Source organism: Xenopus tropicalis, chromosome 1 (assembly GCF_000004195.4).
Source record: "Xenopus tropicalis strain Nigerian chromosome 1, UCB_Xtro_10.0, whole genome shotgun sequence".
Lineage (NCBI taxonomy): Eukaryota > Metazoa > Chordata > Amphibia > Anura > Pipidae > Xenopus > Xenopus tropicalis.
Window position 1 is genome coordinate 210,711,217 of NC_030677.2, and position 20,988 is coordinate 210,732,204.

The following is a 20,988-nucleotide window of genomic DNA, read 5'->3' on the forward strand; positions in this document are numbered from 1 at the left end:
CTACCTGGGAGTAGTGAACGGGGGGGGGGGGCAAGTAGGGAGAGGTTTGCGCCGGGCACTTCCAAAAATATTTTCCGGGGGGCCCAGCATACGGGATGTTGGTATTGGGGGCAATTTAGTAGCAGGGGCAAAGTATGGGTCATTAGACATGGAGAAGAGTTTGCCCCAGGCAATACACATGGCATAAATATCAGGGGCACAGGGTGTGTTACTGCACTGAGGGCAGAAGTCATTGAGGCAAATTTGCCCTACAGGCCATAAAGCTTTATTACCCTGATGTAACTAGGATGTTCATGTATACTTTATATATATGTGCAAAGGGGCAATAAAATAACCCACCTATGAGCATTTAAGGGAGAGAGCACTTACCCAACATTCCCAGCACAAAAAAATACCAATGATAAATACCATTCTGTACTTCCCAATACTGCTTTGCCCCAGATCTGCCCAAACCCCACCCACTTCCCTTTTCCATTTTTGCCTTACACCTTGGGGCTATTGGGGGGCAGGGGTTACAGATAGGGTTGCCACCTCACCTCTTTAATACCAGGCGCAAATAGAATCCACATCCTGCATGGCTAATTAGCAATTCATTTAGATGCATGGCTGCACATAAATCAGTCCAGTCTGCAGCAGGCATGAAAATTCATTGTCAATTAGCCCTGCAGGGTGTGGATTTAATATGCGGCCAGTACTAAAGGGTTAAGGTGTCAGCCTTTATTACTGGTACAGTAATACTCCCGGCACCCCCCGTAAGGCTCCAGCTGCCCCGTTAGGGTGTGCAGTGACCGTACTGGGTCTGGGGCAGGAGAGAAGGCAACACAATGCAGATGACACTGAGTTCTGGATGATTTCCACCTCCTCCTCCTCCCTGAGCTGCTGCTTTCTAGGAATTGTGAGTCACGGTGTAATGATGTGAGCGGCCATCGATCCGCACACTGCGCTCTACACCCCCGGGGAGCTGCCTGATGCTTGTCACCTCGGATATATGACAGGGGGCTTTATTGAGCCGCCCCACAGTGAGACACTCCTGGAAAGCTCCAACTGCAGGGCAATACATCTTCCATGCCACCCTGGACACGGGTACTCGGCCATTCTCTGCCCCCCCCCATACAGCTGCACTGGCAGTCAGGGGTGAGGGGTACCGTAGGGAATATACACATCCCATGCATGGGACGGGGTACCTGTGTGCATAAATGTAGATGTATTCTGTACCCTGCACTCTTGGACTAATATACCTGCAGTACAGATACAAATCTCTTATGGACAGCCGCACAAGGGTTAACTCTTATGGTTAATACTTGGACAACCCTAATAAAGATGATAAAGATTTAATACGTGGACAGCCCTGATAAAGGGTTAACACTTGAACAGTTAATGCACAAGGAGCCCTTATAAAGGTGATAAAGGGTTAATACTTGGACAGCCCTAATAATGAGGTAACAGGCCCTGGTAAATGTTTAATGCATGAAGAGCACAATAGAGATGATGAAGGGTTAATACTTGAAGTCCAGCTATAGAGTTAGCATTTAGGCAGCCCAGAGAAAGGGTTAACAGAAGGAGGGTCAGGCTAGTCTGGGCAATGAAGGCAGAAAGGAGATGCAGCTATTGCATTCGGGGCAGGATGGAGACAGCAGGACAAGATGGAGACAGTAGGACAAGATGGGGACAGTAGGACAAGATGGAGACAGTAGGGCAAGATGGAGACAGTAGGGCAAGATGGAGACAGTAGGGCAAGATGGAGACAGTAGGGCAAGATGGGGACAGTAGGACAAGATGGAGACAGTAGGGCAAGATTGAGACAGTAGGGCAAGATGGAGACAGTAGGGCAAGATGGAGACAGTAGGGCAAGATGGAGACAGTAGGACAAGATGGAGACAGTAGGGCAAGATGGAGACAGTAGGGCAAGATGGGGACAGTAGGACAAGATGGAGACAGTAGGGCAAGATGGAGACAGTAGGGCAAGATGGAGACAGTAGGGCAAGATGGGGACTGTAGGACATGAGTTAGAGCAGGGCAATATGGAAGAAGGAAGGTAAGATGGAGAGATCAGGGCAGGAAAGAGACATCAGGGCAGGATGGAGACAGCAGGGCAAGATGGAGACAGTAGGGCAGGATGGAGACAGTAGGGCAAAGTGGAGACAGTAGGGCAAGATGGAGACAGTAGAGCAAGAAGGAGACAGTAGGACAAGATGGAGACAGTAGGGCAAGATGGAGACAGTAGGACAAGATGGAGACAGTAGGACAAGATGGAGACAGTAGGACAAGATGGAGACAGTAGGGCAAGATGGAGACAGTAGGGCAAGATGGGGACAGTAGGACAAGATGGAGACAGTAGGGCAAGATGGAGACAGTAGGGCAAGATGGAGACAGTAGGGCAAGATGGGGACTGTAGGACATGAGTTAGAGCAGGGCAATATGGAAGAAGGAAGGTAAGATGGAGAGATCAGGGCAGGAAAGAGACATCAGGGCAGGATGGAGACAGCAGGGCAAGATGGAGACAGTAGGGCAGGATGGAGACAGTAGGGCAAAGTGGAGACAGTAGGGCAAGATGGAGACAGTAGAGCAAGAAGGAGACAGTAGGACAAGATGGAGACAGTAGGGCAAGATGGAGACAGTAGGACAAGATGGAGACAGTAGGACAAGATGGAGACACTAGGGCAAGATGGAGACAGTAGGGCAAGAAGGAGACAGTAGAGCAAGATGGAGACCGTAGGGCAAGATGGAGACCGTAGGGCAAGATGGAGACAGTAGGGCAAGATGGGGACAGTAGTGCAAGATGGAGATAGTAGGGCAAGATGGAGACAGTAGGGCAGGATGAAGACAGTAGGGCAAAATGGAGACAGTAGGGCAAGATGGAGACAGTAGGGCAAGATGGTGACTGTCAAGTAAGATGGAGACATCAGGGCAAGATGTACGGCACAGGCCAGAACTTGTAGGGCAAGATGGAGACAGTTGGTTAAAATGGAGACAGTGTGGCAAGATGGAGACAGCAGGGCAAGATGGAGACAGTAGGGCAAGATGGAGACAGTAGGACAAGATGGAGACAGTAGGTTAAAATGGAGACAGTTGATTAAAATGGAGACAGTATGGCAAGATGGAGACAGTAGGACAAGATGGAGACAGTTGGTTAAAATGGAGACAGTGTGGCAAGATGGAGACAGCAGGGCAAGATGGAGACAGCAGGGCAAGATGGAGACAGTAGGGCAAGATGGAGACAGTAGGACAAGATGGAGACAGTAGGTTAAAATGGAGACAGTTGATTAAAATGGAGACAGTATGGCAAGATGGAGACAGTAGGGCAAGATGCTGACTGTCAAGTAAGATGGAGACATCAGGGCAAGATGTATGGCACAGGCCAGAACTGGTAGGACAAGATGGAGACAGCAGGGCAAGATGGAGACAGCAGGGCAAGATGGAGACAGCAGGGCAAGATGGAGACAGCAGGGCAAGATAGAGACAGTAGGGCAAGATGGAGACAGTAGGGCAAGATGGAGACAGTAGGACAAGATGGAGACAGCAGGGCAAGATAGAGACAGTAGGGCAAGATGGAGACAGTAGGGCAAGATGGAGACAGTAGGGCAAGATGGAGACAGTAGGACAAGATGGAGACAGTAGGGCAAGATGGAGACAGTAGGACAAGATGGAGACAGTAGGTTAAAATGGAGACAGTTGATTAAAATGGAGACAGTTGATTAAAATGGAGACAGTAGGGCAAGATGGAGACAGTAGGGCAAGATGGAGACAGTGGGGCAAGATGGAGACAGTAGGGCAAGATGGAGACAGTAGGGCAAGATGGAGACAGTAGGGCAAGATGGAGACAGTAGGGCAAGATGGAGACAGTAGGACAAGATGGAGACAGTGGGGCAAGATGGAGACAGTGGGGCAATATGGAGACAGTAGGGCAAGATGGAGACAGTAGGGCAAGATGAAGACAGTAGGGTAGATAATGACTGTGGGGTAGATGGAGACAGTGGGGCAGGATGGAAATTGTGAAGCAAGATGGAGACAGCAGGGTAGATGGAGCTAGTTGGGTGCATATAGACAGCTGCTAATAGTGCAACAAGACAGCCACAATGTTGTTGCCCCACATACAGCCCCTCAGTTCCCATTTCCAAATCCCACCCAACTCTATGGAGGGCACGGGAAACCCCAGTACAAGCACAGCCATTGGCCAATGCTCGGTTAGTGGGTTATGCAATTCAGGGGATACTGCAACGACCCTTTGTCCTGCCCCAAACCCAATCGCTGCTGCCAGCCCTGACTGTACCTGGCACTCAGGGCACTACTCTGTGCCTGGGATTAAAGGGCATGTAAACCTTCATTTCTTTATGTGGGATTAATGGCCATTATGTGAGTATAGAGAAAGCAAAGCCTATGGTATCCCCACTGTACTGTCTGTGATTGTAGCATTTCCCCTGTATGAACCCTGATTATAGAACAATTTATATATATATTGGTAGAATAAGCCATTTTCCTTACCCTGGGGGTCTGACCCTTGTTATTCTCTCTCCCGCCAGGGTGTGCGTTTGTGAAATATTCATCGCACGCGGAAGCACAGGCAGCTATCAACGCTTTGCACGGGAGCCAGACAATGCCGGTGAGTAGCCCTGTACCCGCAGCATTGCCCTGATCTACAGACAAACCCAGCCTGCTGGGTACATGAACCTTACAGACTAGTGTAAATGGGCTGGCTCATATACACACTTACAGCAGTTCTCATTTCTAATTTAGATTTGTAATGGAAGTGGCCTAGTAACTCTGCAGTTAATCTTTTAATATCCTTATCGTTTACAGTAGGGGGTACATTTTCCCTTATAATACATGAGTGATACTCAGAGTTCCCTGTATAACTCAGCCTGCAGCCTTGTGCCTTTATATGGGCACAGAACCCCTCAGTGACTGCTAATATCCTTATCATTTACAGTAGGGGGTACATTATCCCTTATAATACATGAGTGATACTCAGAGTTCCCTGTATAACTCAGCCTGCAGCCTTGTGCCTTTATATGGGGGGCACAGAACCCCTCAGTGACTGCTAATATCCTTATCATTTACAGTAGGGGGTACATTATCCCTTATAATACATGAGTGATACTCAGAGTTCCCTGTATAACTCAGCCTGCAGCCTTGTGCCTTTATATGGGGGGCACAGAACCCCTCAGTGACTGCTAATATCCTTATCATTTACAGTAGGGGGTACATTATCCCTTATAATACATGAGTGATACTCAGAGTTCCCTGTATAACTCAGCCTGCAGCAGGGGAGGGAGAGGGAGAGGGGAGGGGAGAGGGGAGGGAGGGGAGGAGGCTGCATTGCGAGTGGGATCAGGCTGAATACTAATGAAGAGCAGTGCATGTGCAATTCTTTTAAATTATGTAGAAAATCTCTTAATATTTTAGTGTTTACTGAAGGGCTCTGCATTCTGCTGCTCGCTCCATATAGATACAGATGATGTTGCTCCCCTGGTAAATCACTCACATTACAGAGGTCCCAAAAGGGATAAATACTCATGTTTTCCACACTGACAATTTCTGTAGGAAAGAAAAACACAGCGGCCTTGTACTTGTAGCTTTGGGCTGTGCACTTAGTGGGGCTCTATAGGAGCAGTCAGAAGCCTGAGGGCCAGCAGGTATAGTAGGGCAGGATAGAGACAGTAGGGCAATATGGAAACAGTAGGGCAGGATAGAGACAGTAGGGCAATATGGAAACAGTAGGGCAGGATAGAGACAGTAGGGCAATATGGAAACAGTAGGGCAGGATAGAGACAGTAGGGCAATATGGAAACAGTAGGGCAGGATAGAGACAGTAGGGCAAGATGGAGTCAGTAGGGTAGGATAGAGACAGAAGGGCAATATGGAAACAGTAGGGCAGGAAAGAGACAGTAGGGCAAGATGGAGACAGTAGGGCACAAATGAAGACAGTAGGGCAAGATGGAGACAGTAGGACATGATGGAGACAGTAGTGAAATATGGAGACAGTAGGACAAGATGGAGACAGTAGGGCAAGATGGAGAAAGTAGGGCAAGATGGAGAAAGTAGGGCAAGGTGGAGACAGTAGGACATGATGGAGACAGTAGGACAAGATGGAGACAGCAGTGAAATATGGAGACAGTAGGGCAAGATGGAGACTGTAGGGCATGATGGAGACAGTAGTGAAAGATGGAGACAGTAGTGAAAGATGGAGACAGTAGGGCAAGATGGAGACAATAGGACAAGATGTAGAAAGTAGGGCAAGATGGAGACAGTGGGACATGATGGAGACAGTAGGACAAGATTAAGACAGTAGTGAATTATGGAGACAGTAGGACATGATGGAGACAGTAGTGAAAGATGGAGACAGTAGTGAAAGATGGAGACATTATCACTTTATATCGGTGCTGTGTAACATGCAGCCGTTTAATTGTTGTTGAGATACAACTCCCAGAATCCTCTAATGTCTGAAGGCTTTTATGAATGGAAGCTGTAGCTCCACAACATCTAGAGGGCCATGGACTGACCATGTGTAATTCCTATAGAAAGTTGATGTACCAAGTCTACTTGGCTCCTCATTATTCCTGTCAGGTCTCCATTTCCCCTATATCTCCGCAGCTGTCAGGATTATTACCGCTCTGTGGATTTCTCTTCGCACAACATATGTTGCCTCCTAGTTTTGTAAAAAGGCAACTTTCTTTAATGAAAGTTATTTCCTCCGAGCCTCCCAGAGAAAAGCCACATTCTCATTTTAGCGCTATGGATATTCTTTACTTCCTATTGGCTCCAAAAGATGCCGTTGAGGAGGCAGAGGTTCTGGTTAAAGACAAGAACTTGCTGTATTGCATCTCCGATTGGACATCAGTGCATTCAGCCTCCCAAGGTAAAGCCTTTATGGATAAGTAAACCTTCTTTTTTTATCTTTAATATTGCTCTGTACATGCAGATTTATTTTGTTTCTCTATTACAAGCAGCTAAACTGTAGCTCTTTTAGTTACTTCCTAGTCTAGCATGAAGCTCTGCCCCATTTTGCTTTCTGAGCTTTCCTTCTCTCTCCAACTATGATGACCTCAAAGAGGTGCTGCCTGATTGATTTTAATTAGAGCAGAGGCAGTGAGCATGCCCAGTAGGTGCCTCTTTGAGATCTTCAGAGAGAGAATGAGGGGACGGAGCTTCACACTAGAAAAGGAAGTAACTAAAAAAGCTGCAGTTCAGCTGCTTGTAATAGAGAAACAAAATAAATCTGCATGCAGGGAGAAAGGTGTGCTATTCTGGGGGCTGTGCAGAGTAATGTTAGGGGATTTTAAAATAAATACTTACCCTTTTCGCTCCATTCAAATAACAAGGCCCTAACCCTATCGTGGCAGCTTGTTTTTCAATGGAATATTCCCTTCTCTCACCTTGATGATTCCGGGCACAACCTGATAGCACAGATCTTTGGGACACGGGCGGCCCTTTTGGAGCATTTAGCTTGGGCTTCCATTGCTCCGAGTTCCAACCTGGAGAGGTGGAGAAGGAGCCCCCTGCTATAAAAGCCTTACTTACCCTTTTAGCTACATTCAAATAACAAGGCCCTAACCCTATCATGGCATCTTGGTTTTCTATGGAACATTCCCTTCTCTCACCGGCACAACCTGATCTTTGGGACACGGGCGGCCCTTTCCGAGCATTTAGCTTGGGCTTCCTTTGCTCCGAGTTCCAAGCCGGAGAGGTGGAGAAGGAGCCCCCCTGCTATAAAAGCCTTACTTACCCTCTAGCTCCATTCAAATAACAAGGCCCTAACCCTATCGTGGCATCTTGGTTTTCTATGGAACATTCCCTTCTCTCACCGGCACAACCTGATCTTTGGGACACGGGCGGCCCTTTCCGAACATTTAGCTTGGGCTTCCTTTGCTCCGAGTTCCAAGCCGGAGAGGTGGAGAAGGAGCCCCCCTGCTATAAAAGCCTTACTTACCCTCTAGCTCCATTCAAATAACAAGGCCCTAACCCTATCGTGGCATCTTGGTTTTCTATGGAACATTCCCTTCTCTCACCGGCATAACCTGATCTTTGGGACACAGGCGGCCCTTTCCGAGCATTTAGCTTGGGCTTCCTTTGCTCCGAGTTCCAAGCCGGAGAGGTGGAGAAGGAGCCCCCTGCTATAAAAGCCTTACTTACCCTCTAGCTCCATTCAAATAACAAGGCCCTAACCCTATCGTGGCATCTTGGTTTTCTATGGAACATTCCCTTCTCTCACCGGCACAACCTGATCTTTGGGACAGGGGGCGGCCCTTTCCGAGCATTTAGCTTGGGCTTCCTTTGCTCCGAGTTCCAAGCCGGAGAGGTGGAGAAGGAGCCCCCCTGCTATAAAAGCCTTACTTACCCTCTAGCTCCATTCAAATAACAAGGCCCTAACCCTATCGTGGCATCTTGGTTTTCTATGGAACATTCCCTTCTCTCACCGGCACAACCTGATCTTTGGGACACGGGCGGCCCTTTCCGAACATTTAGCTTGGGCTTCCTTTGCTCCGAGTTCCAAGCCGGAGAGGTGGAGAAGGAGCCCCCCTGCTATAAAAGCCTTACTTACCCTCTAGCTCCATTCAAATAACAAGGCCCTAACCCTATCGTGGCATCTTGGTTTTCTATGGAACATTCCCTTCTCTCACCGGCATAACCTGATCTTTGGGACACAGGCGGCCCTTTCCGAGCATTTAGCTTGGGCTTCCTTTGCTCCGAGTTCCAAGCCGGAGAGGTGGAGAAGGAGCCCCCTACTATAAAAGCCTTACTTACCCTCTAGCTCCATTCAAATAACAAGGCCCTAACCCTATCGTGGCATCTTGGTTTTCTATGGAACATTCCCTTCTCTCACTGGCACAACCTGATCTTTGGGACAGGGGGCGGCCCTTTCCGAGCATTTAGCTTGGGCTTCCTTTGCTCCGAGTTCCAAGCCGGAGAGGTGGAGAAGGAGCCCCCCTGCTATAAAAGCCTTACTTACCCTCTAGCTCCATTCAAATAACAAGGCCCTAACCCTATCGTGGCATCTTGGTTTTCTATGGAACATTCCCTTCTCTCATCGGCACAACCTGATCTTTGGGACACGGGCGGCCCTTTTGGAGCATTTAGCTTGGGCTTCCATTGCTCCAAGTTCCAAGTCGGAGAGGTGGAGAAGGAGCCCCCCTGCTATAAAAGCCTGAGCTGCAATGCTCATTTGTATGTTATTAACAGCTCTTGTACAACATTGGCCGCACCTGAACACTTCCAATAAAGACAGAAAGTAATCAGGAGCAACAAAAAGTCTCCTTGAATGCAGAGGCACCTTTGAGTCACACACGGCTGCTCCCAATAAAAGAAGAACATATTTTGCGAAAACAAGATATTATCATCCCCTCAACGCGTGTGACTGCGCCAGCTGCCTGCCAGATGCCGGCAAGACGCTTCCCCCTCTCCCTTTTTGAACTTAAAGACAAAGACGCTCCTGGCTTGCCGTCAGCTCGGAGAAGGGAACGGAGCGGAATGTTAATCAACTTCCCCAAACCCCGAGGTTCCTCGCTGAGGGGGGAGGCTCTGTCGGCTCCGGAGAGACCTCCTGGATTCCTCCAAATGAAACTGTCTGCAGCTTGTCAACTGCTCGCTGGACGTTGGGTTCTAGGCCTGTATGTGTGAAACTGCCTGCCGTGCATTCATCAACTGTCAACTCACAGGTGCACCGCCAGTCTGCCACGCCAACAGCCAACTCTACATAATAACAATAATATAGAGATGTGGTTATTTTAACAACTATATATTATGCGGGACTGTACCTAAGGTACGTGGCCATGAATATTAGGGATGGATCAAATACAATATTTTTGGGTTTGGCCAAACCCCAAATCCTCTGTAAAAGTTTTGGATGAATACTGAACCGAAATCCAAACTTGCATGTGCAGATTAGGCCACGGGAGGGTTAAATGGAATGCTTCCGTGTTCACGTCATTTATGGATTTGGTTTGGATTTGGTTCGGCCAGGCACTTGGATTCGGCCAAATGTGAATCCTGCTGATAAAGGTCGAAACCCATACAATAGGTTACAAGGGCTCTGCCTGCAGAAGCTTACAGTCTAAAGCAGGGATCCTCAACCAGTGGCTCGGGGGCAACATGTTGCTCACCAACCACTTGGATATTGCTCTCAGTGCCCCCAAACCAGGTAGTTATGTTTGAATTCCTGACTTGAGTGAATAAAAACAAGATTTAGTACCAAATAAATCCCCCTGTAAGCTGATAGGGTGCACAGAGGCCAATCACAGCCCTTATTTGGCTCCTCCATGAACTTTTATGGTGCTTGTGTTGCTCCCCAAGTCTTTTTACATTTGACTGTGGCTCCCGAGTAAGAAAGGTTGGGGACCCCTGGTCTAATGGCAGGGATAAGTATGAAGAAAGGTAATAGTATATTGAAGTAAAAAGATAGGGGACATTACATTTATGGCTGTTAATAAGGAGAATTTTCTTTTGAGCAATGATAGGATCAGCAAGATGCCACATGAGAAGGCAGATTCCTGGCTTAGACTGTTGTAAAGGAGCTGGAAGGCAGAGAGGGGGGGGGTTTAAGGGAAACTTTGAAGCTAGGCAGGGTAAGGGTAATGAATTCTGCCTGTATGGGGCAGCTCTGGTGTACATGGGAGTCTGATTTAGGTTGATTTAGAGAGTATCTGGCTTGCAATGTAAGGTGGGTGAGAGTTATAGAGAGCTCTGCAGGTAGGGACCAAGACTTAAAATTGTTATGAGACTATAGAGAGAGAGAATATATAGTTGGCCACAGGCACAACAGAGGTGGTTTCATAGGCTTGCACTCTCATTTTGAATTCTACAGATGTGAGACTACTGAGTGTCAGGTGAATATGGAGGAATTCACACCAGTGATAGGCAGGGTTTGGGTTAGAATATGATCAGTTGGAGCTTTAGGAAGTGAGAGGACAACCAAGAGGATACTAGAGAGGCAAATTAATCCTTACAATATGGCAGAAGCAGAAAGATCAGAACAAGAGAATCATCAGCCTAAAGATGGTAAGGAGCTTGCCAAGAGACAGGGGTCTAAAGACAGGACAGGACATAGTGTTTGATGGAACCAAAAGGGTCTAAAGACAGGACAGGACATAGTGTTTGATGGAACGAGAAGGGTCTAAGGACAGGACAGGACATAGTGTTTGATGGAACCAAAAGGGTCTACAGACAGGACAGGATATAGTGTTTGATGGAACAAGAAGGGTCTAAAGACAGGACAGGACATAGTGTTTGATGGAACAAGAAGGGTCTAAAGACAGGACAGGACATAGTGTTTGATGGAATGAGAAGGGTCTACAGACAGGACAGGACATAGTGTTTGATGGAATGTGAAGGGTCTACAGACAGGACAGGACTTAGTGTTTGATGGAATGAGAAGGGTCTAAAGACAGGACAGGACATAGTGTTTGATGGAACGAGAAGGGTCTAAAGACAGGACAGGACATAGTGTTTGATGGAATGTGAAGGGTCTACAGACAGGACAGGACATAGTGTTTGATGGAATGAGAAGGGTCTAAAGACAGGATAGGACATAGTGTTTTATCGAATGAGAAGGGTCTAAAGACAGGACAGGACATAGTGTTTGATGGAATGAGAAGGGTCTAAAGACAGGACAGGACATAGTGTTTGATGGAAGGAGAAGGGTCTACAGACAGGACAGGACATAGTGTTTGATGGAACGAGAAGGGTCTAAAGAGAGGACAGGACATAGTGTTTGATGGAATGAGAAGGGTCTACAGACAGGACTCTGAGGATCTCCAGCACAGAGTCCAACTAGTGTGGAGGTTTCATCCCGGAAAGAGACAAAGAACGGTTGAACAGGAATGACCACAGGTAGGAGAGTGCTGTACTTTGTATGCCAGAAAGTTGGGTGTTACAGAACTGCTGCTGATCAAGTGTTCCCAAAGCAGCCCAGGGGACTAGAGGTAGAAGGTCAGACAGAGGTGGGCGGAGTAGGGAGCTGAAGGCATGGAACCCGCTTTTGCGTGTAGGAATACAAATGTTGTGAAATATACACCCTGTTTACCCTGCAGACCTCTAGGAGGCACTGTTTGAGTTATGTTTAATAAACCATATATACACGGAAACTTACCCTCTGTTAAAATTAAAGGGGAAGTATTGCCCATTAGGCAATCTTAGTGGAGAAATTAAAATGAAGATAATAGTGCCCCTTGGCCTGGGCACCAGCCAGGGGAAAAAAAACAACTTTTAATTCACTGAGGGACATCCAACACATTGGTACCTCCAGTGAATTTGCCTTTCCTTGTTCTTTAAAGCTTAGACTGGATTAGTAGCAGTAGGTTACTCCTCCTTGCAGATAGGTACCCATGTTACTGTGCTGCTTTATATGTGGCAGTATTAACGAGTCTAATGAAGTTGCACGTTTCTAGTCCAATTGGAAGGAAAAAAAACTTGAGCATTCACTCGCCCGCCTCGTTTTTCCACATTTACAGTCTCTCACTGCTTTAAGTGCCCTTCGGGTGTTTATAAAGCCTCTTGCCGAGGGGATTACTGGCTTCCCTGTTGTGCTATTGGTCATCCGAATGCCACGAATGCAAAGTCGTTTAGTTTTCCAGCAGAACTGGAACTGCTCCGCGTCCGTCCGTTGAGGATCAGCCTGATGGAAGATCACGATTTGCTTGAGATCAATGGCCCAGTGATAGATCCTAAACCTCTCTCCTGTGATGAATTAAAGGAAGGATGAGCTCTTTAGCAGTAATGAGCGGCAGGCTTTATGGCCAAGCAATATATGCTTTGATTTTGTGCTATTGTCTTTCTATGTGGGGATATTGTCTTGTTATTGGGTTTATGGGATTATTTCCGCTTGATCAAACTATGAACCGTGGAAAGTACGTGCAATTAACAGCAAGCAGAGTAAATGATAGAAGGGACTATAGAGCACTAATAAACTCAATTCTCCTGCATTGTCTTGGTGAAAAAGAGTCTGCTTCAGAGCATTACACCGGCTGCCTGTAGTAACAGTAGGATAATAGCCTCTGGGGCTGTGGGATAGTAGGGAGAGATGGTGCCTATAGTAGCAGTGGGGGGATAATAGCCTCTGGGAAGGGACTGGGGCTGTGGGATAGCAGGTATAGTAGGGAGAGATGGTGCCTATAGTAGCAGTGGGGGGATAATAGCCTCTGGGAAGGGACTGGGGCTGTGGGATAGCAGGTATAGTAGGGAGAGATGGTGCCTATAGTAGCAGTGGGGGGATAATAGCCTCTGGGAAGGGACTGGGGCTGTGGGATAGCAGGTATAGTAGGGAGAGATGGTGCCTATAGTAGCAGTGGGATAATAGCCTCTGGGAAGGGACTGGGGCTGTGGGATAGCAGGTATAGTAGGGAGAGATGGTACCTATAGTAGCAGTGGGGGGATAATAGCCTCTGGGAAGGGACTGGGGCTGTGGGATAGCAGGTATAGTAGGGAGAGATGGTGCCTATAGTAGCAGTGGGATAATAGCCTCTGGGAAGGGACTGGGGCTGTGGGATAGCAGGTATAGTAGGGAGAGATGGTGCCTATAGTAACAGTGGGGGGATAATAGCCTCTGGGAAGGGACTGTGGCTGTGGGATAGCAGGTATAGTAGGGAGAGATGGTGCCTATAGTAGCAGTGGGGGGATAATAGCCTCTGGGAAGGGACTGGGGCTGTGGGATAGCAGGTATAGTAGGGAGAGATGGTGCCTATAGTAGCAGTGGGGGGATAATAGCCTCTGGGAAGGGACTGGGGCTGTGGGATAGCAGGTATAGTAGGGAGAGAATTTTATTAAAATATATTAAACAAATACAATAAAACAATAATTACATTTCAATCAAACAAAAAAAAATACATATAAATCAATATCACATCAAAAAAAACAAAGCGTACCTCCCTCCAAAGCATCTTATTTCTTACAGATCATTATAAAACACATATCAAGAGGCATCTTTATGTTTCTTTTTTTGAGAATTGTCCAAACATTTCCCAGCAGACTGTTTAACCTGTACCCGCACACCTGCCCCCTGGCTCTCCATCACATCTTGCTCCCCCAACTCCCCTTCCTCCAGTGACTCCTTTTCTGCCCCCTGAGACTGAAAAGCCCCTTCCCTCTTGCTCTTCTTCCTGCTGGAGATGATATCAGATGAGAGACTTTTCCTTTTCTCCCTCTCCTCCTCCCCCTCCTCCATTCTCTCCAACTCTACCTGTTCCTCTGCTAAATCCCCCCATGACTTCCCTCCTGGCAAAACAAACCTATTTTCAGTTGGGAGGGTAATTACACCCGGGCACTGAGCCTCCTTAGCTTTATTTGATTTGCTGCCCACCACTATCCAACCATCCCCTCCACCTCCCTCCTCTTGGGCTGCCTGTACCGCTGCCTGTTTGTTCTCTCTCTCCTTCCCTCTCACCTCTGTTGGGCGCCCCCTGTCTGTCTCTTTTGCCCCACCTGCCCTCTCCTCCCCCCTTCCCTCAGTCTGGGGCAAGTTCTCCCCTGGCATTGGGGTACTCATTACTTTTTCTAGATTGGGACAAGCCTTCCTAATGTTGTGCCAGGCGTCGGGGCAGGCCCTATAAGCATGGGCGGATTGCATACACAGGTTGCACTTTATTGCAGTTACACACTCCTTGCTTGGGTGCCCAGTCTCCCCACACAAAGCACATTTCTGTATGTTACACTTTACAGCATAATGCCTGTTGGACCCACATTTATAGCATAGCCTGGGCTGGCCCACATAGAAACAGACACCCCTTGCTTTCCCAATGAAAAAGGAATTTGGGAGATGTTTCTGAACATTCTGATCCACATGCAGTTTTACTTGGACTTTATACCCCCCTACCCAGAATCCCTCCTCATCAAACACCGACTCCAGGGGGGATAGGACTTTATACCCCCCTACCCAGAATCCCTCCTCATCAAACACTGGCTCCAGGGGGGATAGGACTTTATACCCCCCTACCCAGAATCCCTCCCCATCAAACACCGGCTCCAGGGGGGATAGGACTTTATACCCCCCTACCCAGAATCCCTCCCCATCAAACACCGGCTCCAGGGGGGATAGGACTTTATACCCCCCTACCCAGAATCCCTCCTCATCAAACACTGGCTCCAGGGGGGATAGGACAGTGGCGCCGGAGCCATATGAGGATGTCCTGCTCATGCACTGTCTCTCTCTTCATGATAATGGTGACCAGTTTGGTTTCGGGTTTGGACACAGGGATTACCCTAAACCCCTCCCACTCCTTGGCCTCTTTACTCAGATGGTACCGCCTCCAGAACTCCTCTAACCCTTGGGATAACTTATAGCTTAAATCAAACTCTGTGTCTGTGACACTCAGCAAGGCATAAACATCCTGTGGGGTAAAACCCAGCAACTGTTTAATAATGTTTCTGCCCACAAACCTGCACCCCGGGAAATCCTCCCTCTCTTTCTCCCACTTAATTTTCACAACATTCTTCCTCTTATCAAACTCCTCATCCTGCTCACGTGCAAAGAATCTCCTTCCCTCCCAAACACTGCCCCCCGCAGCCCCAGCAACACTCTCAGTCCCCCCATGCACATTGCTTTCCCCAGCAGAATAAACAACATTTTTTCCTTCCCCTCCCCCCTCAGTCACACACGTTGCATTACCTGCAATCACCTGCACCTCAGCTGCACCACTCCCAGCCGCTTGCACCTCAGCTGCACCACTCCCAGCCGCTTGCACCTCAGCTGCACCACTCTCAGCCGCTTGCACCTCAGCTGCACCACTCCCAGCCGCTTGCACCTCAGCTGCACCACTCCCAGCCGCTTGCACCTCAGCTGCACCACTCCCAGCCGCTTGCACCTCAGCTGCCCCAGCACTCACTGCCCCACCCCCTCAGTCACACACATTGCATTACCTGCATGTACCTGCACCCCAGCCGCTTGCCCCACACTGCCCCCGGCACTCACGGCAGCTGCACACACACTATCAGCATTAGAAAGGTTGTTACTATGGGTAATGTCAGTAGCAACGCTACATTCAGTAAAAGTTTTTGAAACTTTAGTCTCTTTGAGCAGTTCAGCAACTTTAAGCAGTCTCACAGCGGTCACATTGCCCTCCTTCATCTGCTCAAATCTCTGCTTGTTGTCATACAGCTCCTTCCATGGCTCTATAACAGCCAGAATGCCTTTAATGTTAATTTCAGTCTCTTCTAGCTCCTTATTGAGGAAAGCCAACTCCCTGATGTACTGAGTCCTCCTCTCTCAGTTTTTATCAGTCTGTCAATCTCTTTATTTAACTTGCTTTGTTTCTCTTCCAAACACCTCAGTTCTTTCAAAGCATTAATAATGGTGTCATATTGTATAACAGTCTCAGTACCTTTATGCCCTTCCCCTGCCTTCCCCAGGGGGTCGGCAGCCATTACCTGCTCACTCTCCAGGGCCACACGGCTTCCATGCTCCTCGCAGGCAGCAGCCATTTCCTGGTCACTCAGAGCGCATTCTGCAACTTTTAGGGCCACACAGCTTCCATGTTCCTCACTGGCAGCAGCCACCTCCTGGTTGGTCAGAGCACTTTCTGCAACCTCCAGGGCCACATGGCTTCCATGCTCCTCACTGCCAGCAGCCATTTTGCAGCCATCAGACTCTGCTCTCATCTCCTGGTTTGCCTCTGTTGTAGCTCCGCAGCTCCCTGCAGTTACTCCAACACCGGCGTCCAGGTCCTCAGAGTCACTCTCCATGCCACTTTTGGAACAGCTTTTGCCTTTCTTTTCCTTCCCTTTAACACAGCAGGAAACATTGCCCTCTGCAGTGCGCTCCACTGTCACCACGATGTTGGACCCAGTGGCCTTCTTGCTGCTTCTCAAACGGGTCTTAACTGCCCGGCTAAACGGTTTAATTGCCTTCTTCCCCATTGAGTAGGGAAAAACAGCAAAAAACAAAGAAAAATACCTACAAAAACTAACCCCCAGACCCAGCCGGGCCTGGGAGAAAGTCACATCTCCACAGAGCACTCACAGCACCTCCACTCAGTAGCAACAGCAATGAGCAAATGGCCTCTGGGAAGGGGGTGTGGCTGTGGGATAGCAGGTATAGTAGGGAGAGATGGTGCCTATAGTAGCAGTGGGGGGATAATAGCCTCTGGGAAGGGACTGGGGCTGTGGGATAGCAGGTATAGTAGGGAGAGATGGTGCCTATAGTAGCAGTGGGATAATAGCCTCTGGGAAGGGACTGGGGCTGTGGGATAGCAGGTATAGTAGGGAGAGATGGTGCCTATAGTAGCAGTGGGATAATAGCCTCTGGGAAGGGACTGGGGCTGTGGGATAGCAGGTATAGTAGGGAGAGATGGTGCCTATAGTAGCAGTGGGGGGATAATAGCCTCTGGGAAGGGACTGGGGCTGTGGGATAGCAGGTATAGTAGGGAGAGATGGTGCCTATAGTAGCAGTGGGGGGATAATAGCCTCTGGGAAGGGACTGGGGCTGTGGGATAGCAGGTATAGTAGGGAGAGATGGTGCCTATAGTAGCAGTGGGATAATAGCCTCTGGGAAGGGACTGGGGCTGTGGGATAGCAGGTATAGTAGGGAGAGATGGTGCCTATAGTAGCAGTGGGGAGATAATAGCCTCTGGGAAGGGACTGGGGCTGTGGGATAGCAGGTATAGTAGGGAGAGATGGTGCCTATAGTAGCAGTGGGGAGATAATAGCCTCTGGGAAGGGACTGGGGCTGTGGATAGCAGGTATAGTAGGGAGAGATGGTGCCTATAGTAGCAGTGGGGGGATAATAGCCTCTGGGAAGGGACTGGGGCTGTGGGATAGCAGGTATAGTAGGGAGAGATGGTGCCTATAGTAGCAGTGGGGGGATAATAGCCTCTGGGAAGGGACTGGGGCTGTGGGATAGCAGGTATAGTAGGGAGAGATGGTGCCTATAGTAGCAGTGGGGGGATAATAGCCTCTGGGAAGGGACTGGGGCTAATATAGCAGTGTTTGTATATATCTGTATGCTTGTAATGACATTGAGGGGACCCAGATAAAATGTTGCACCACAAAAGACGTATGTAAGTAAAGGCACTACCGTAATTTTGCCCAGGAGCAGTAACCAATATCAACCAATGAGATTTTTTGGTTGAATATTCCTGCTGATTAGTTGCTATGGGTTACTGCTCGGGCATACTTACTTTAACATAACCCCAATGGACTCCTTTCTTCTCTAATATATCAATTTTCTATAAAAACTCTTTGAATGTTCCTTTATAGAAAACTGCAATTCATTGAGCAGCCCCCAAAATATAATTTCCCCTGACAGATGCTTCTGAGATGAAGACATTGACCTTTTCAGATATCTTTAATTACATGTTCTGCATGTTAATGTAATGTTCCAAGCTACTAACTCCATAAGTTACACCTTGGGGTAAGCGCACACATTGCTTACTGTAACCTTGTTATGGGCTAAGGGGGCCCAGCCTGAAGGCCAGTTAAGGGGGGATTTGGGGTGAGTGCTTATTTGTGCCCTGGGTACCCCTGGAACTATAGCGGGGTGACTGTTACCCCAATGTTTCTATATATCTGTAACCTTGTTATGGGCTAAGGGGGCCCAGCCTGAAGGCCAGTTAGGGGGGGATTTGGGGTGAGTGCTTATTTGTGCCCCGGGTACCCCTGGAACTATAGCGGGGTGACTGTTACCCCAATGTTTCTATATATCTGTAACCTTGTTATGGGCTAAGGGGGCCCAGCCTGAAGGCCAGTTAAGGGGGGATTTGGGGTGAGTGCTTATTTGTGCCCTGGGTACCCCTGGAATTATAGCGGGGTGACTGTTACCCCAATGTTTCTATATATCTGTAACCTTGTTATGGGCTAAGGGGGCCCAGCCTGAAGGCCAGTTAGGGGGGGATTTGGGGTGAGTGCTTATTTGTGCCCCGGGTACCCCTGGAACTATAGCGGGGTGACTGTTACCCCAATGTTTCTATATATCTGTAACCTTGTTATGGGCTAAGGGGGCCCAGCCTGAAGGCCAGTTAGGGGGGGATTTGGGGTGAGTGCTTATTTGTGCCCTGGGTACCCCTGGAACTATAGCGGGGTGACTGTTACCCCAATGTTTCTATATATCTGTAACCTTGTTATGGGCTAAGGGGGCCCAGCCTGAAGGCCAGTTAGGGGGGGATTTGGGGTGAGTGCTTATTTGTGCCCTGGGTACCCCTGGAACTATAGCGGGGTGACTGTTACCCCAATGTTTCTATATATCTGTAACCTTGTTATGGGCTAAGGGGGCCCAGCCTGAAGGCCAGTTAGGGGGGGATTTGGGGTGAGTGCTTATTTGTGCCCTGGGTACCCCTGGAACTATTTTTGTTGTCTTTTCACTCGTTAGATGTAAATAGTGGAATTGATTAGAGGAAGAGCTGAGAATGTGGATGAGTCTCCCTTCCAAACCTTCTCCCCTTCTCCCCATGAAGGTCACGGCTGGAAGAAGACATGGCTGCTTTATATGCGCGCGGCAGCCCTTGGAATGGCAACTCCTCAGTCAATCATGTTTGATTGATGCATGCTTAAGTGCCCTAAATTAATAAGCATATGCCAGTGGCTGACAGGCGCCTATGTTGGTCTTATAAATTCACAGTAGAAATAATTATCTTTGTGAAACACTTTCAACGCCTTCTGCTGCTGCCAAGTATCGGGCGAAAGAAACGGGTAATGAAAGGGGCCAGTCGGGCGGCCAACTCTTTGGTAAGTATTAGCATTCGCCTTGCTCTACTCCTAGGTTCTGATACTGATCCTCGGCGTTCCCTATAAATGGGTTAAGTTCTCGCTCATTAGAAGAACAAGACAAGAGCTGCCCAAAGTCATCAGCTCTGGCCGGCACGGGACTCCCAGGCCCTCTATCTACAGGCTTCAATGTTCAGCCTCTGGGTCTGCCACTTCCATTGCCCCCAAGAATAAGAATTGTCTCCTTCTTTTTTGAACAAGAGTTTAAAATGCCCCACAAAAGAACAGGCACCCAATTTCTGAAAATATCTGTATATCTGTATCTCAGCAGAGCAATTTGGGCGGGGCCTAGAATACTCTGATGGCAGCTTACAGGGGAGGATCCTGGAGACTGTAACTCAAGCAGTGGGAGGGACTAGAACGCTGATGGCCGTTTATAGGGGAGGATCCGAGAGTCTGTAACTAAAGAAGTGGGAGGGACTCGAATGCTGATGGCCGTTTATAGGGGAGGATCCAAAAGTCTGTAACTAAAGAAGTGGGAGGGACTAGAACGCTGATGGCCGTTTATAGGTGAGGATCCGAGAGTCTGTAACTAAAGAAGTGGGAGGGACTCGAATGCTGATGGCTGTTTATAGGGGAGGATCCTGGAGACTGTAACTCAAGCAGTGAGAGGGACTAGAACGCTGATGGCCTTTTATAGGGGAGGATCTAAAAGTCTGTAACTAAAGAAGTGGGAGGGACTCGAATGCTGATGGCTGTTTATAGGGGAGGATCTAAAAGTCTGTAACTAAAGAAGTGGGAGGGACTCGAATGCTGATGGCTGTTTATAGGGGAGGATCCAAAAGTCTGTAACTAAAGAAGTGGGAGGGACTAGAATGCTGATGGCCGTTTATAGGTGAGGATCCGAGAGTCTGTAACTAAAGAAGTGGGAGGGACTCGAATGCTGATGGCTGTTTATAGGGGAGGATCCAAAAGTCTGTAACTAAAGAAGTGGGAGGGACTAGAATGCTGATGGCCGTTTATAGGTGAGGATCCGAGAGTCTGTAACTAAAGAAGTGGGAGGGACTCGAATGCTGATGGCCGTTTATAGGTGAGGATCCGAGAGTCTGTAACTAAAGAAGTGGGAGGGACTCGAATGCTGATGGCTGTTTATAGGGGAGGATCCTGGAGACTGTAACTCAAGCAGTGAGAGGGACTAGAACGCTGATGGCCTTTTATAGGGGAGGATCTAAAAGTCTGTAACTAAAGAAGTGGGAGGGACTCGAATGCTGATGGCTGTTTATAGGGGAGGATCCAAAAGTCTGTAACTAAAGAAGTGGGAGGGACTAGAATGCTGATGGCCGTTTATAGGGGAGGATCCAAAAGTCT

General features: G+C 48.4%; 1 protein-coding gene across 14 annotated transcripts in view; it reads left to right on the top strand.

Annotated features, from left to right (window-relative positions):
• celf4 (CUGBP, Elav-like family member 4) overlaps positions 1-20,988 on the top strand; it is a 748,037-nt gene that overhangs the window by 642,124 nt on the left and 84,925 nt on the right. For all 14 annotated transcript variants that reach the window (XR_004222627.1, XR_004222628.1, XM_031901654.1 and 11 more), the window contains 1 exon segment: positions 4,521-4,600. Coding sequence is in view for 12 of the 14 variants with exons in the window: in XM_031901654.1 (XP_031757514.1) it covers positions 4,521-4,600 (80 nt within the window). In the remaining 2 variants the exon portion in view is untranslated.